This window comes from Pollicipes pollicipes, unplaced genomic scaffold, assembly GCF_011947565.3.
Source record: "Pollicipes pollicipes isolate AB1234 unplaced genomic scaffold, Ppol_2.1 Scaffold_7231;HRSCAF=8579_pilon_pilon_pilon, whole genome shotgun sequence".
Lineage (NCBI taxonomy): Eukaryota > Metazoa > Arthropoda > Thecostraca > Pollicipedomorpha > Pollicipedidae > Pollicipes > Pollicipes pollicipes.
The window spans coordinates 40,981,806-40,996,536 of NW_023597034.1; the positions used below are offsets into that span (position 1 = coordinate 40,981,806).

At 45.4% G+C, this 14,731-nt stretch overlaps 2 protein-coding genes across 2 annotated transcripts in view; both read right to left on the reverse strand.

Annotated features, from left to right (window-relative positions):
* The window catches only part of LOC119110125 (uncharacterized), a 46,923-nt gene extending 45,492 nt beyond the window's left edge, over positions 1–1,431 (reverse strand). Inside the window, exon 1 of the mRNA XM_037233864.1 lies at positions 1,345–1,431. Within this exon, the coding sequence (XP_037089759.1) occupies positions 1,345–1,431 (87 nt within the window). The remainder of the gene's footprint in view (positions 1–1,344) is intronic.
* A 3,860-nt stretch (positions 1,432–5,291) lies between these two features.
* Positions 5,292–8,931, reverse strand: LOC119110354 (uncharacterized). The gene is made up of 2 exons (XM_037234135.1): positions 8,779–8,931; positions 5,292–6,331 (listed from the first exon to the last, which is right to left on the reverse strand). The coding sequence occupies exon 2, from the start codon at positions 6,250–6,252 to the stop codon at positions 5,416–5,418; it is 837 nt and encodes a 278-aa protein (XP_037090030.1). The 5' UTR covers positions 6,253–6,331; positions 8,779–8,931; the 3' UTR covers positions 5,292–5,415.
* Positions 8,932–14,731: the final 5,800 nt, after the last annotated feature.

The following is a 14,731-nucleotide window of genomic DNA, read 5'->3' on the forward strand; positions in this document are numbered from 1 at the left end:
CATATGATGAACATCCGCTCCAGTCCGGCAGAATCAGACGGACATCCGCGCCAGTCCGGCCCCGCGCGGGGACAAGCTCGACAATCGCGGCGAGTCACGGCATGTGACCGTGGACGCGACTGCAGGCAGGGCGGATGACTCCGCTGGTATTGAGATGGTGTGACGAGACGAGCGCCTCTTCCCAGACCACGGGAACAGGAAACACGCGAAGCGATGTACTGCTCACACTGAGCCACAGCTCTGCTCACATAGTCGAACGGAAAACGCGGAGTAAAAGCGGTCCAGATCATTTCCCTTGGCTTGGATGTGAATACGCGTCAAATGTTTTCTCTGATGTAGGACATTTCACGTCTATTTATGTTCACATCACTTATTAGGCTGCTTTGCCTTGCTACAGGAAATGCACATCTTCCACGAACCTGGCTTTGAAGTTTGCGGTAGATTTTAGGCTTTTCACTTCAGATGACGCGAATTTCTTGACTGATCACTCACGGAGCTGCATAAAATAGTGCGTCGCAAAAGCAATGTCAGCTATTGCCATGTCATGTGACCAAACATTTTTTTCGGTAACCGGCGAAATTGGAGAATATAAGCATAAACTATATATAATATATGCTTATATATAGAATATATACTTATATATAATATATGCTTATATATAAATGATATGCTTGGGTGGTTTTGAATAGCAGGAAAATAGAAAAGTGATACAAAAGTATGTTGGGAGTTTCATCGTGATATTACATGACATTCCATGCACCAGAAAATTATGTTTAACGTTATCGAACAAACATGAGCTATATTGACAGGACTTGGCGTTTCTAACCGTGCTCATGGTTACGAGCAAACAATGTTAAGCAAACAATTCCATTTCAAACCCAGAGTTGAGGACACATGCTTTTTTGCAGTTTGTCCCAATTTTGTTCATTCGTGACCATGAACACAGCTTGAAGCGTCGAGCTCTATCAATATAGCCAATGTTTGCATGGTAACGTTCTTTAACTAGCATCTCCTGATATATTGGGCGCCGGTGATTACTTTATTGAGAAATGCTAGCTCATACTGCCAAAAAGCAGCGCAAAGCATTTCCCCATGTATCAAGGACTTAAACATTGTAATTTTGTGTTTTCCTAGTATCGAACAAGGATCCCTGCGCCACCATGGCCACAGCACCGCTTAGGTCAGCGTAAAGCTTTAGCTTTATGTTGTAGTTCACCCGGGGGAAAATTATAGAAGCCGCACAACAAGCCTCAGATTGCAGCCCGGTGGATTGCAGCGAGGACGCACACATGCCTAAAGCCGTACAAATAATTTGAAAGCTGCCTAAGGTGAACTACCACTGACCTGACCTGACGGGAAGTAGTCGGTGCCGGCACAGCCCCGAGCGCCCAGCGCGTCCAGCCGACCTTCAAAGCAGGCGGTGGCGAGCATTGCGCAGCGCTTCGACAACCAGTACACCTGTGGTCAGGTCAGGAAGCGATCACAGCAATACGCCAATGCTGCGGAGCTCGCCGTACTACATGCGTGCGCCATTGTTCACTCGGGTGCGCCATCGTCACACTCGCGTGAAAATTACTCGCGTGCGCCATCGTTCACTCGGGTGCGCTGTCGTTCACTCGTGAAAAACGCCATGCATGATGCACGTCTTACCCATGAGCAAGTCGTGCATCATGTTTTACCATCACCATATTTTATGTCATCATCAGTTGCATATGTATATGATATTGTCATGGATGGTAGCATTGTGTGCTCATAAAACTGGAGAGCATTTCCGTTCAGTGAAACTGATCTGAAATGACCTTTCCTCTTTGTCAAATGGTAATCTGTGTTGCATTTCACATGTATGCGCAAAGAGTGAATAAACCTCATACGCTCTCAGGAAGCTCTTTAAGGGATTAGGCATTCAGAAGGTTAGGTTATGTTAGGTCATTGACTCACAGACGTCACGTGACGTTTGTCGTAGTTTACACTTTTTGTTTGCGTTTTCCGTACATTCCGCTACGGCTTATATTTGCACGTCTCGTCGGCATGGGAATAAGCGCCGAACTGCAACATTTTTATTTCAAATATTAATTCAAAAAGATGTTTTATGCATAAATAGTGTTTACCAGAGTATTTCTTGATATTACAGGCTGTTATATATTCTGATATTTTCTTTTATGCTCGCGTCCATCTGCTTAGCAAAATGTCTCTACAATAGCCCGTTGATACAAACGCACTACTCCAAATTCCAGAATGACCCACACCTGTCAGTGTCTTGCAGATGGCGTGTCCGGCCGCTGAGGGAGGACATGGAGGCGCACACCTCTAGTTCCCAACCCGCAATGAAGGTGTGAAAGGCATCAATCTAAATACCCGACAACTTTCAAGAATACTGGCCAGATAGCGCTTGCTTGGCCTACCTTATGTCTTCTTAGTTGCACTTTTAAAGTTGGCATGTTAAGTGATTTACCTTGTATATGTAATATTGCGGGCCATCAACATGCGTATTAAGCTTCCAGCATGTTATTATCTTATCTAGTGACTTATTAAGGAAGAAAATGCAAGTTGTCTTGATTTTCATCCGTTTAGTTTGAAATAAAAGCAGATATATTAGATTATCGTTTGTGAGATGATTCTCTCAACCTACAATTATGACGTTTTGGTTAAACACAACGTTGATCAGGATGCGCAAACAAAGGAAAGAACGGTCGCCAGTGCCCACGCGTGTGTGTCAGTGGCCGCCAGCGTTTGCACTTGAAAAAGTAGACAAGAATTTGTGATACGTTACCCGCCGGCTTGCCTGTTGGGGAATGAACCAGCTGCAGAGCAGCATCATTTAGTTATGTCGACCGCCGCGCGTTTTTTTCGTCGACGCGCAATGTTGTAAGTCTGCGTGTTATGAAATGCGCAAATTACGACGTGTTCTAGTTGTGAATGGATTCATGCAGGACTTGGAGCATGATTTGGTGGCAATGCTCCCAAAAAACCACTAGGTACGCCATGTTTTTGAAGAACAGGCTATTCGTCTCCTGCTTCTTGTGGTTTCGTTTCTATGTAGTGTCCAGTTCAGGTTGAAACGTAAGCCAGTATATATGATACTACGCCAGGCAGTGCCACAGCTGCATACTTAACGTGCGCTCGGTTGGGGGTCAAGTTGTCCCGCCGAAGGTTTTTCCAGAATTATTTCTGAACGACGCGGCGTAGCTGCGCTAAACTTAACATACTGTAGAGCATTAAATAGCAGACTTTTTAATGTAAAAATTAGACGTACCTTGTGAAGTCACTGACTCATGACAGGTCAAAATCTGTCCATGGTTGTCAGCGAAAGCATTTCTAGAGAATCGTTCAATGTGAAGCGACAATGGAGTGTTAAACGAAGTCATACGGATCTGAAATAGTGTCTTAGGAAATAAATCAATTGAACTTATAAACTCGACTTATTTCACTGACCTAGGGTCAGGTATGAAAGTCAGAAGAAAGTCAAAACTGATCTGCTCTTTTATGCGAGGGCTTGGCTTCATGGGGTAGTTTCTGGTGCTCATTTCGAATCTATTAGTGACCGTGACCGCAACAGACATGCTGCTCGCACTTTTTACGGCTCAGAGTAGGTCACTGACCTAAAATGACCCAGGTCAGCTTTTTTTTGTTTTTAGGAGCATACCACCTAGCGTAATCCCTGACGTTTGTTCGAGTGACGAAATAGGAGCACTCTCGTAGGCATTTGCTCGCCTTGGCCTTATAAATATCAAACAAGGTCACTCACCTCATGGAACTTTTGCTTAGAGCATGTATCTAACTTCATGGTGGTCGCATGAGAAAGTTGGAGGGTACATTGTAGGCTTATCTGGACACCAGCCTTATTTAACCTCCTTTGGCCCCAAGGTGGTGTCCTAGGAATCTCAAATTTTGACACAAGTGAGTTTAGGTACAGGCTAACGTACCCTAGAAGTTTAGTGCCTCTAGCTGCCTTAGTTTTTTAGAGTTCAGAGAGATTAAATTGACCCCATCCGAGCGAAGGGTATTACAGATACAACCGGTCACCTGGAACAGGCACGGCAGGAAGGGTACCACCGGTCACCTGGACACAGATTAAAATAGATCGCTCACAAACACGGGGTGGCTTTTTACTTGACAGCCACTTCTAAAACAGTGGTCATTTTCTGGTACCAACTTAATCTGGAATAATCTGCTCAGTAGCATGCATGCTCTATGGTCTAAGATGCCTTTTTATCACTCATAATTGAAATAAATGTTTTTTCTGTGCGATCACTGGCCCTTTGATAGGACTGTTGCCAAAATTGTTGTAAATTGACTTATTTTCTCCGGAAAGTTTCCCTTTTCAATCAGTTCACTGAGTGTGGCGTAAAAAGTTTCAAAAATATATATATATATATATATATATATATATATATATATCCGTGTGTGTGTGTGTGTGTGTGTGTGTGTGTGTGTGTGTGTGTGTGTGTGTGTGTGTGTGTGTGTGTGTGTGTGTGTGTGTGTGTGCGTTTATGTAGGCAAGCCAGAACAGAATCGGGTCTTTCATTTTGCGAGCTGCGTGGGCCATGAGCTATATGATTAAATACAAGGAATAAGTCGAATAAAACAAAAATGGAACGGCTATAAGTCGTAAGCCGAATCAGATATCAAGATCTGTGAACCAGTCCTCAACCAACTCAAGAAATTTAAGTCGCACAAAAGTCTGCTCAGAGATGTATGGCTTCATCTAACCCTCCGTTGTTGTTTCAGATTGAACGATGTCCTGGGAATTGCCTTCGCTGACAGCCATGGCCTGACTTTTATCTGCCGCAGCTTAGCAACCTTACAAAGTAAATCTAAGTTTTTGATACCCAAAGAATGTAATACCAAAAATATCAAAAGATTATCCATTAAATTGGCTACAGCTTTGTATAGTTGGGCGTAGCCACGTCGCACCGTTCGGAAGTTACACTGGGAGAAAGCTTGGATGGGGTCAAGTTGATCACCCGAGCGCGTGCTATTACATCCCATAAATGATCTTAATGCCTAGCAGAGAAAGATGGGGCGGATGCCAATTCTTGATATCACCGAGCCATAAAGTAGATGGCGCAACTTCAGCTTGTGGTGCGGAGTTCGATAATGGAGTGTTCATGCAGCACTGCCTGCTCAAACTCTCTAGGTGGGTGAAATGCCTTTTCGTAAGACAGAGAAGAAGTAACCATGCTAACGAGTCCACCTCGTGGATTTTGTTCTGCGATAAGCGAATTCAATCATAGCTGACAGTAAAATAATGCTTAAACACTGCATGCATGATGTCACCAAAAAGCATGACACCGAAAGCTATATATGTAGACGAACCAATTTCCATCAACATTTACTAGTGCTCAGCTCAGCAGCACCACAGCACATTTTCACAGACGAACAAAATGACGGCAGCCAGCTGCGCGAAGCAGCCAACTACTTCCTCTCTCGGACGTTAAGCGGGAATCGGTTGAGCGCATTGTCGTAGTTCATCCGGTACGTGGCGTCAGGCTGGGTGCGCAGCAGCGGCCCCTGCCACATGTCGGTGGTCTTCGGCAGCGGCCGGGGCTTGAAGTCGTACGTGTCCAGCGCGAACCGTACTGCCTGCCGGATGTTGTAGTGGCTGTCCTCGGTCGGAATGGGGTTCTTCTTCCAGACCTCCTCGTACCAGCGGTGCCGGCTGGCCGGACTGGAGCGGATCGGCTTGGTCAGCATGTCACAGCGCACCCTGAAGCCGGCCTTGAGCAGCTCTTCGGCGCCGTCGCGCACCTGCGGCAGCCAGTCCTGGCGCGCGGCGGACGGCTGCGGCGCCGGCAGGCCCATCGACGTGTCGGTGGCGCTCGACTGGCCGTCGTCGATGTTCACCAGGTCGCGCATCGTCTCCTCCAGCGAGTCGTAGCTGTCGGAGCGATCGTCGACGGAGCGCGAGCGCGGCGGCCGGCAGCGCGCGCCCACCTTCTCGAAGAAGTCGCGTGTTCCCTCGTCCGACTGCCCCCAGCCGTGGCTCATCTGGCTGCGACAGCGCGAGCGCTGCGTCGCCTGACTGCGGTCCTCCGGGATCGACTCGAGCTCGGAGCGCCGCGGCCGGCGGCAGTCGGTGCCCCGGCGGCCGCGGCTAAAGCTGGAGCGGTCGGTGCCGCTGCGGCTGCTGGTCTCGTAGTTGACCAGCCGCTGCAGGTCGCGCGTGAACACCTGCAGCTCCTTCTTGGGGATGTTGGTGTAGCCCAGCTTCTCCAGATGCTCTTTCACTTTTTTGGGTGTGAGGTGGCTCATTGTGATGATGCTATGGATTTAAGTTGATTTGAGCTTCGTCTTCGAAAAGGAAGAAAAGGACGCGGCGGTTCAAGCCAGTCTGAAAAGAGTGTGTAACCATCGTTAGCTTGACACATTTCGTCTTTGTCGAACCAATATTTAGTAGGCCATTTGTGCTCAGCCGAAACTCAGGCATTGATACTTTGTCTGAAAGAGTGCTTTTCTTACACGACGCAATTGTCGTCAAGTTTGTTTGATAGGTACACACTCTTTTCTTTACTGCTTGCATTTTGCGATGCCTATGCACAGCACACTGCAAAACAAACGAAGCAAAATATGGGGCTATGTTCCCATTGGCCCCAGCAAGATAAGCAATTCACGTTCATAAATGTGTCTGTGCGTCTTTTAGCTATGCCGGGAGTTGTCCCTCTTTGACCTATACAGGGCAGGGGACATCGCACCGATATGAGTTTTTAGGTAGGGTGATTACTGTGCTTGACTGACGTCTGGTTGCGACCATTAGACATTAACTGCATTGTCTGTACGCTGGCCCACACAAGTTTACACACTAGCCACGTTACTCGACTAAACACCATGTAGGTACAAACCTCAACGTCCAGCCAAGGAAGCTTTTGTTCTCATTCTTTCTGCCTTTGATCCTTGAGGCTGTTGTCATATATTCCAGCTCAACAAGCACCCTTTTAACCCATGACTACTGAATGTGGCACGACGGTACGGCGTGTAAAGCGGTCACGCGATAATACGGGGGACATTTCTTGATCTATCGTGATGTAGTTCAACAGATTTACGCGCTGGTTACTTATTGGGCCTACCGGAGCTTTGAATATGCAGTTAAATAGCGTATATGATGGCATGATATTTCAAACCTTCCTCCGAATGTGATGTTATGTTTGAACAAACAATAAAAGGTCAGACATTTTAAGAAGGCATGCTGTGACTAAAAGTTCTGGAACGTGTCAACACCAACAGCTTCAGTGGTTAAGCCACATGCATCACTGTGCTTTATTGATGCAATCCTCCGGTCTTTTCAACACCATATGTCAGTGTACAAACATAACAATGGTAGGCAAAACCACTGAAGCGTGTTTCCTTCCACCTCTTCTCACGCCGATGGGCGTTATCTAAGATAGTTGTCCTAACAGAGCGTGCAAAGCGTGGTCTAATCAAGGTATGCGGTCTCTGCGTAGCTTTTCGTGCAAACAATCTGGATTCGGTCAAAAGATGCTGGAATTTACCTTTAAGGGGCTGCACGAGGCCGCCTGAGGTTATCCCCAATGACCATGGTCATGGACGACGACGAACGTCCGGTTGGATATGCGTGTGCGCTTGTGCACTTGAGAGTTAGGTCCCTTGCCATGCACAGCTTGTTACGAAGATACTGAGTCCCATCAAGCCTTAAACCACAATTTTAGCTCGACGGAAATGTATCACCGATCATTTTTCACGAGCAACGCAATGCCATCGCACAGGAATGCCTTTTCAGTGCGGCTCTGCTGACTGTCTCTAACTGGCCGTTAATTGCTGTCTCACGAGCGCAGTTCCAAGAAGTGGTGTCATCCATCTGCCACCCGCTGGCCAGTGTATGCTACTCCGAACGAATTACGGGGAACTACACTCCTCCAGCTGAGCTGAAGGCATGGGGCCTTGGCTCCATGATGAAGCAGTCTCGCATGGCAGTTCCACGTCAAGATGACAATCTGATCTTTACTGCAAGCTTTCCTTCTAAAGGTGATGCTAGTATCCTGAATAAGACCACTATATTGAACGCAGTGTCGAGGATGCACCGCAGAGTGACAATTTGCCCATTTTCGCCATGCAAATTTTTCAGAGCGAGACCGTAGTTCCGTAGCCTGAAATGGTAGATGGTAGATTGAAAGTCCAAGTGATGCAGAACGGGAAGATGTTTACAGCCAAAGGCTCAGATCACACTATTTGATTACAATTGTTGTAGGTGTTCGGAAGACGCCTCCAAAACAATACATTAAGTCATTTGGTACAAACCCATTCTTGAGCTGACGAAGGTAAAAGTACCATACCACATGAAACGCAATACCGCTTACAAAACAGGCCATGTGCACGCTGCAAAATAGTAAAGCATACACTGGTGGCATGAAAGTATGGTCTAAATGCACTAAGAGACGTTATATATTGCGAGAAATTTTCCTGGTTTCCCCTTGTAATGCTCACCCTTGTGAAGCAGCCCACGAAATGTCTGGAAGGCCCCCTTATCCGGACGGCTCCCTGGACGGAACCTGAGCTGGCTCACACCTCAAAGTATGTCATAAGCACAAATACGCAAGTAATCATAAGTCTCCTAGAGTTGGAGCCACTTACGACATGGATAATACGAGCCGCTTATTTTAAAATCCTTGTTTGCAAGTATAGCATGCAAAAGAGCACAGGCGGCTTATCTACGGTAGCATGTCTGATTAATTCTCCCGATATCTGAAATTTCCTGAAATGTGGTTGGTGACCAACAGGTATCGTAACCATGTAATTCTGTATAGTGGCATATGGTTGACGTACCTCAGAACAAACGGAGGGCCACTTGCTGGTCTTCCCCGGATATTTGACTTTGAAGTCACTGCATATTGGTGTCTCTTATGGTTATGAAAAGCGATGTTTTCTAACCCCACCCACCCAACAATCGTAAAACTTAAAGGAGCCAAAGACGTCGAAATAAATTTTGTGAAGGCAGACTACAACGGGACAAAAATGTTTGCATGCTAAAGATGTCTCGCGCTTCTTCTTTTAAACCGCCAACGTTTTCGAGGAGTTGCCAAATTCTCTTGTAATAACTTGTAAGAGTATATGCGTCAGCAAATATGGAGAGTATATTTTCTTATGAAGATAAAAGGCGTTATTCATTGTATTGCAACACACTGGAACTTTTACGAGCTAATGTTCTGCAAATGAGATGCACCTCATTTCCTTAATGGCTTTAAAATTTAGACGCAACGCAGTGCGGCAAATCGGTTCGGGCCTTTCAACATCCCGGTGATTGGTTATGGACCAGAGCACTCATAGTGAGGCCCCAGATGCTTGAAGCAAGGAAGCACCATGAACAGCTTGGCCCGGCTTTCTCAGCTCTTCATGCTAGAGATCCGTCATTTTGAGGGACGATGATTAGGCCGTTGTTATAGTACCGTTAACACCCGCGGTGTTGAATCGGAGACATTCGAACAACACACTGGAACTTTTACCATCCAACCATCTAAGACGCCTGTCAGTTAAAAAAGAAATGGAGCTTTACAAACTCGTTTGTCTGTGTCAACCAGCTATTTTTAAGGTAATCGCCAAGTAGACTGTTGGCATGCGCCAATTAAAACCACGAGGCACGTAACGGAAATTTTCCTTCTTTTTGATCAGCCGAATTTCTAAATGTCACCCGACGATTATGCGCCATAAAGCATTGACATGGCTGGGCGATGTAGCTTACAATCAATGATGTCGAAGCTCCGAAACTGACGCAAGGCGCACGCCCATACTGTTAACATACCTATATTTTGCATTGCTCAAAATGTTCAAGGTCAGTTGTGGTATCTAGAATGGGCAAAATGAATGACATGTTTTTCAGTTCCGATCAATGGGCATCAACAGATGCTTTGCAGAGGCGGTTTATCTGTTTTTATTTTAGAAAAACACATCACCGTTACTCAGTTTTACCTTATCTTTAGCAAAATCGCAAAACCCTTCCCTCCAAATCGCACCTTGCGGGTATGCGCATGATGAGTGAAACAGCTTCATCTACAAGTTTGATGCATGCATGGTTCGCCAATCAGAAGCTGGCCTACTTCCAACTAATCTGGTTAAGTGGTTCAATTCTAAATTGCGTTGGTTGGTATGGTATTGCTGCATGTAAACAGACCGGTGGCAAGTGGCATGACTGTTATTGGCATGTGACGTGTGTTTGGTTGGCTGAAGGACTTGTCACAAACAGGCGGCATAAGTGATGTAGGCTCTATATTCTAAAAATGGCGTCGTATGTTTTGTGCCAGCTGTATGACATGATATTGCGCATGATACTACTCCACTGCTGCTGACTGGTCCGAATTCTAGTCAGCTGATAAAGTGCAACAACACGACGCGTTTGCCTCTGAGCGTAATCAGGCGAACGGGCTTTTGCTGACGATCTGCAGCACGGATGGACGTGGCATGGCAATAATTGTTTGCCTGATATGCAATCATGAAAGGATCCTGCACGCTACCTTGAACAATTTTGAAGTTAATGAGGAAGCCCGATGGGGTGCCTTTTGATCCCGACCGGTTGCGACGGCTATTTATGAAGCATATCTTGATGCACGCCAAGGCCGGAAGTTCAGTGATGGTTGGGGATTCCCGGCTCAAGATCCCCAATATTGTGTAAATACAGCTTCAGGGCCACGGTCTGCACACTGAGTGTCCAGAACCCAGTGAGACCTAGGTTTTGTGCTCAACCGGAGATCTCCTCTCACGGTACACACGATTCAACCCTCCCCCAAACTATTGCCTAGCATGGATAAAGTGCCAGACTAAACACAGGCCAGTTACTTGCTGTCCAAGCTATCTACAGGTGTACGTTGTTTTGGCGCCAAGTCAATGTGTTACCCTTCAGATTATGATGGTTACCTTAAATGGGTCGTGTTGAAAATGAGACGAAATGTTCTCGCCAAAGTAATCTCCAAAAAATCTAGGAACGATAACTAATTACAAAGGCATCAGTATGTTCATAGCTTTTCCAGACTCTGGTTGAAACATCATCACAGGCAAGATGTGGATTTGAGTGCGTGATATATGACACTACCGGGGCCCACTACCGGCAGATGCTATACTGAACAACGTTGGGTGGCCGGAAAAAACCAGCACAATAATAATCGGCTATGCTATCCGATGGCACAGTATGGTTTTGGGTCAAGTTGTGACTTCTGAGGTCAAGCTAGGTCGTTGGGGTAAAGCAGTATGTTGTAATGTAATTTACATGCTCTATATCGCTTTACAATGCAGACATTTGTGTTACAATCAACAGGAAAACGCACATTGAATTTGTTGACACCATTACATTGGCGAATTATTTGGATTTTATGTATATGGCATTCAAGAGGTCGAGGTCAAACGTATCTATGAGGCAAATATTTCCTCTATTTGTCATATGTTAACAACTGAGTGACGACTACGTGATAAGCGACTTTCGGCGTGATGTTACGAATCACATCAAAAGCTATTATTTGAATACACGTGTGGGGCCTAGGTCATGCCAAACGACGTCATGAAGTCTTACAATGCATTGAGATCATAATCATTAATGTTACACAATTAAGAGGAAGGCTGAACGGTGTTGATCTAGCTATAAAAGACCCCTATTGTGACAGTGCCCACGGGCGATGGCAGTGCAGCCCAAATTATGTATGCAGGGACAAACAATTCAAGGTCATAACTTTGCTCGACCCTTGGAAAATCAGTGTCGCTTGCATGCCAGTGTCCCCCCAAAAAGTAGAGAAATAAGTGATCACCCATGCCGTATATCTGCAACAATTGCAGTGCAAACCATGACTTTCGGTACTCACATGTCTTACATCTATCTGAGCCAGCGTGACCTTGACACGATAAATTCACTTAAACTGGTCACACAGTGCTCACCCCGATGACATCGGCATGGTGGACCATAATAAGCATTCATACATAATTAACAAGTGCAGGTGCCGCAAATCCCATGACAAGGAACCATTGAACATGTTTAACCTAACTCGACCTCACATGACCTGTTCCTTGCCCTTAGACACGGTCTGACCTTGCATCACTGGCGTAGAAATCGGTTTGATCGATAAAAAAGCAATTAACGCGTCCTATTTGCCAAAAAGTGTATTGTATCTCCGCAAATACCTGACTGGCATGGCCTTTACAAAAGGGTTTTCTATCAAGACAATTGGGGAAAAAGGTGCTGCAAGATTAAAACAACGTGTTAAAATTTCAAAAAAATCACCCACTGAAATAAATGCGACCAAAAGGGAATGCTCCATATCTTAAGATATTCCAGCAAGCATCATATATGGTGAAAAAGCCCTCTTGTAACTGTTGGTATACCTGTAAGTGGAAAAGACTAATCCAGGCAACATAATGTTTCTGTGAAGTAAATATATCGCTCAAAACGTCATTGTTTGATAACGCAATCGTGCCTTGCACAGCACTGATTAAGAGCCAATTGGCGGCCGTTTTATCTGAAAATCGTGCTCACGAACGTCAAATATGAACGACTCTTCAATGATATCGTTATTGGCCTTGATCGGCGCTTGGTCAATGGAATGGCGGGAATCGGATTGAGTTCTTGCGACGTCATGGATGTCTGGGTGACCTTGAAATAGTCTGCACGAAGTTGTCGGCGCACCTTCGTGGGCATGTGTAGCCTAGAGACCAAAGGGGTTTTGATCTTAAGAAAGGCAGGGCTGTAGACTGCACCGAATTATCTCCAAGATGGGCACATCAGTTCAAAATGTCATACACATGTGCAACTCTTCGTTTGAAGTGCCTCGCCTTGGGAGCATAATTTAAAAAAAAAACATGGTAAAGTGAAGTCTCAGGATCTACCAATGACAGTAATCGCACTGGGGAGCGAAACTACATCACGAACGGGGTATTATGCATAAATCAATTTCGTTTATTTTCGAGTCCGTATTATGCGCCCGACGTTTCAGGCTAGCACCGGACTTCCTTCTTCTTTAAGTAAGCCCATATATCATGTCTTTCATGGACGAGATGCAGTTCTAAAGCCTTGGGTGATTTTGCGCACCCGAAACGCCGTTCATTATTGTGAAGTTCTTGATCTTGTTGGAAGATTGCTGGATTTGGACGCATTGTATGCAGCATTGTTGAAGACATCGTATGTAAATTGGGATGGAAGGCTTATAAGATGTCAAGAAAGCCTTGTTCAGCATGTGATGGCCCGCTTTCTCAAAATGTCGCATAATGATTATGATCAAAACAATGCAGCCCGTGTCGGAATATTTGCGCAAAGACAAAAATCAAGAGCTTTGATGGTTTTGTAATACACATCATTGATTGCTTGTAGACATTGACAAACTAAAATGTGTTGCTTGGTCCCCTTTATTTTTCAGTTGTATTAAAAAATGTTCAACACCAACTTCTTCGCTGTGTTTTACGTGCTGTGGTCAGTGGTGCATTGGTGGAACATGTGCGCTACTAAACCAGCTGACGTGTCTCTGGTGTATACTTCCGTTATAAACGCAACCTAGGGTGAAACAAACATCCAGGTCAACAATGCTTTACGAAGCCAGAGTCCTTTTGAAGAGAGCCACAATGCTGAGCGCCGAAGAGCAAAAATCAAGGCCATAGTGCAGCGTTTCGTTGAATTCGCGCGAGAATGACCTCATATTTGTATATCTTTTTTTCTGAAAAGAGAGTTCAAAACTCATATTTCATGCCACTAAGGTTTATCATGGTACTAGGATTTTGGTGAATCGGTACAGTGACCACATCGCATAACACGCACGTTGGGAAAAGCCAAGCAAATAGAAATTACTTTTTCGGTAGTCGTGAAGAGGGAGTGAAATAAGCTTTTGTCGTTGCAGCGCCTACTTCAAATCAGATTTCTGAGCTTTTCTGAACGATTTCGACGAAACTGGTATTGCCGATCGAAGCGGACCCGTGTAATCGCATAACATACGCTTTGGAAAGGCCAAACAACTAGAAATTTCCAATTTCATGGTGGTGAAGGGAAAGTCCAATGATACTTCTCCCGCCGAAGCGACTACTTCAAATCAAATTTCTGAGGTTTTTCATAAGGATTTCGAGAACACTGGAGTTACGGATGAAATCGGATCCGTGTGACCAAACTGCGTATGAATAGTGCAGAAGAGGTGGGATACTCCCTTTAAGACTGCAAGGTAAAATTGCAGGCCAAATTTGCACCTAACATTCATGCGTAAGACATGACCCGGATACAGTACGGTCAGCACAAACTTTGCAACCCAATGGGAATCTGGGTCTGCTCTAATGTTGCGGCTTCACTTCCATGGTCACATGGGTCAGCACTTAGGTTTGGAATCAAAGCCGACTCCGGGAATTTTCTGATCAGAAAGTTGAGCTGAGCTGGACGGTGAGCAGACAAAGTTCGGAGCAGTAGTGATGCCAAATGGGCCGTTAATCTGTCACGCCGACAAAAACCATCAGATGTCTTCTTTACGCTTTTTTCATCCTCTAGATCAAACTGAAAGGCACTCAAGACATCCTTGGTGCATAGCCCCAGTATGCACATAGCTCATCTTATTCCAGCCAGTAAGCGCAGTAAACACTAGAGCTGAGGGATTTAACCCACCGTAAAATATTTTTTGAGTTCAACGTGTGCTGAATTGCGCCAGCTTTGCCTGGTTCACACAACGTGTTTATTTGTCGGTGTTCATACTAAAGTAATTCTGATTTCGTTATGTAAAGGTATACGCACCTTACACTATAGCAACCGGATGGCGGTACGGTCAGATATGACGTT

What these genes read in the sequence shown, in the direction of transcription:
- LOC119110354 (XM_037234135.1), bottom strand. Translation starts at nt 6,252, where the DNA reads ATGAGCCACCTCACACCCAAAAAAGTGAAAGAGCATCTGGAGAAGCTG.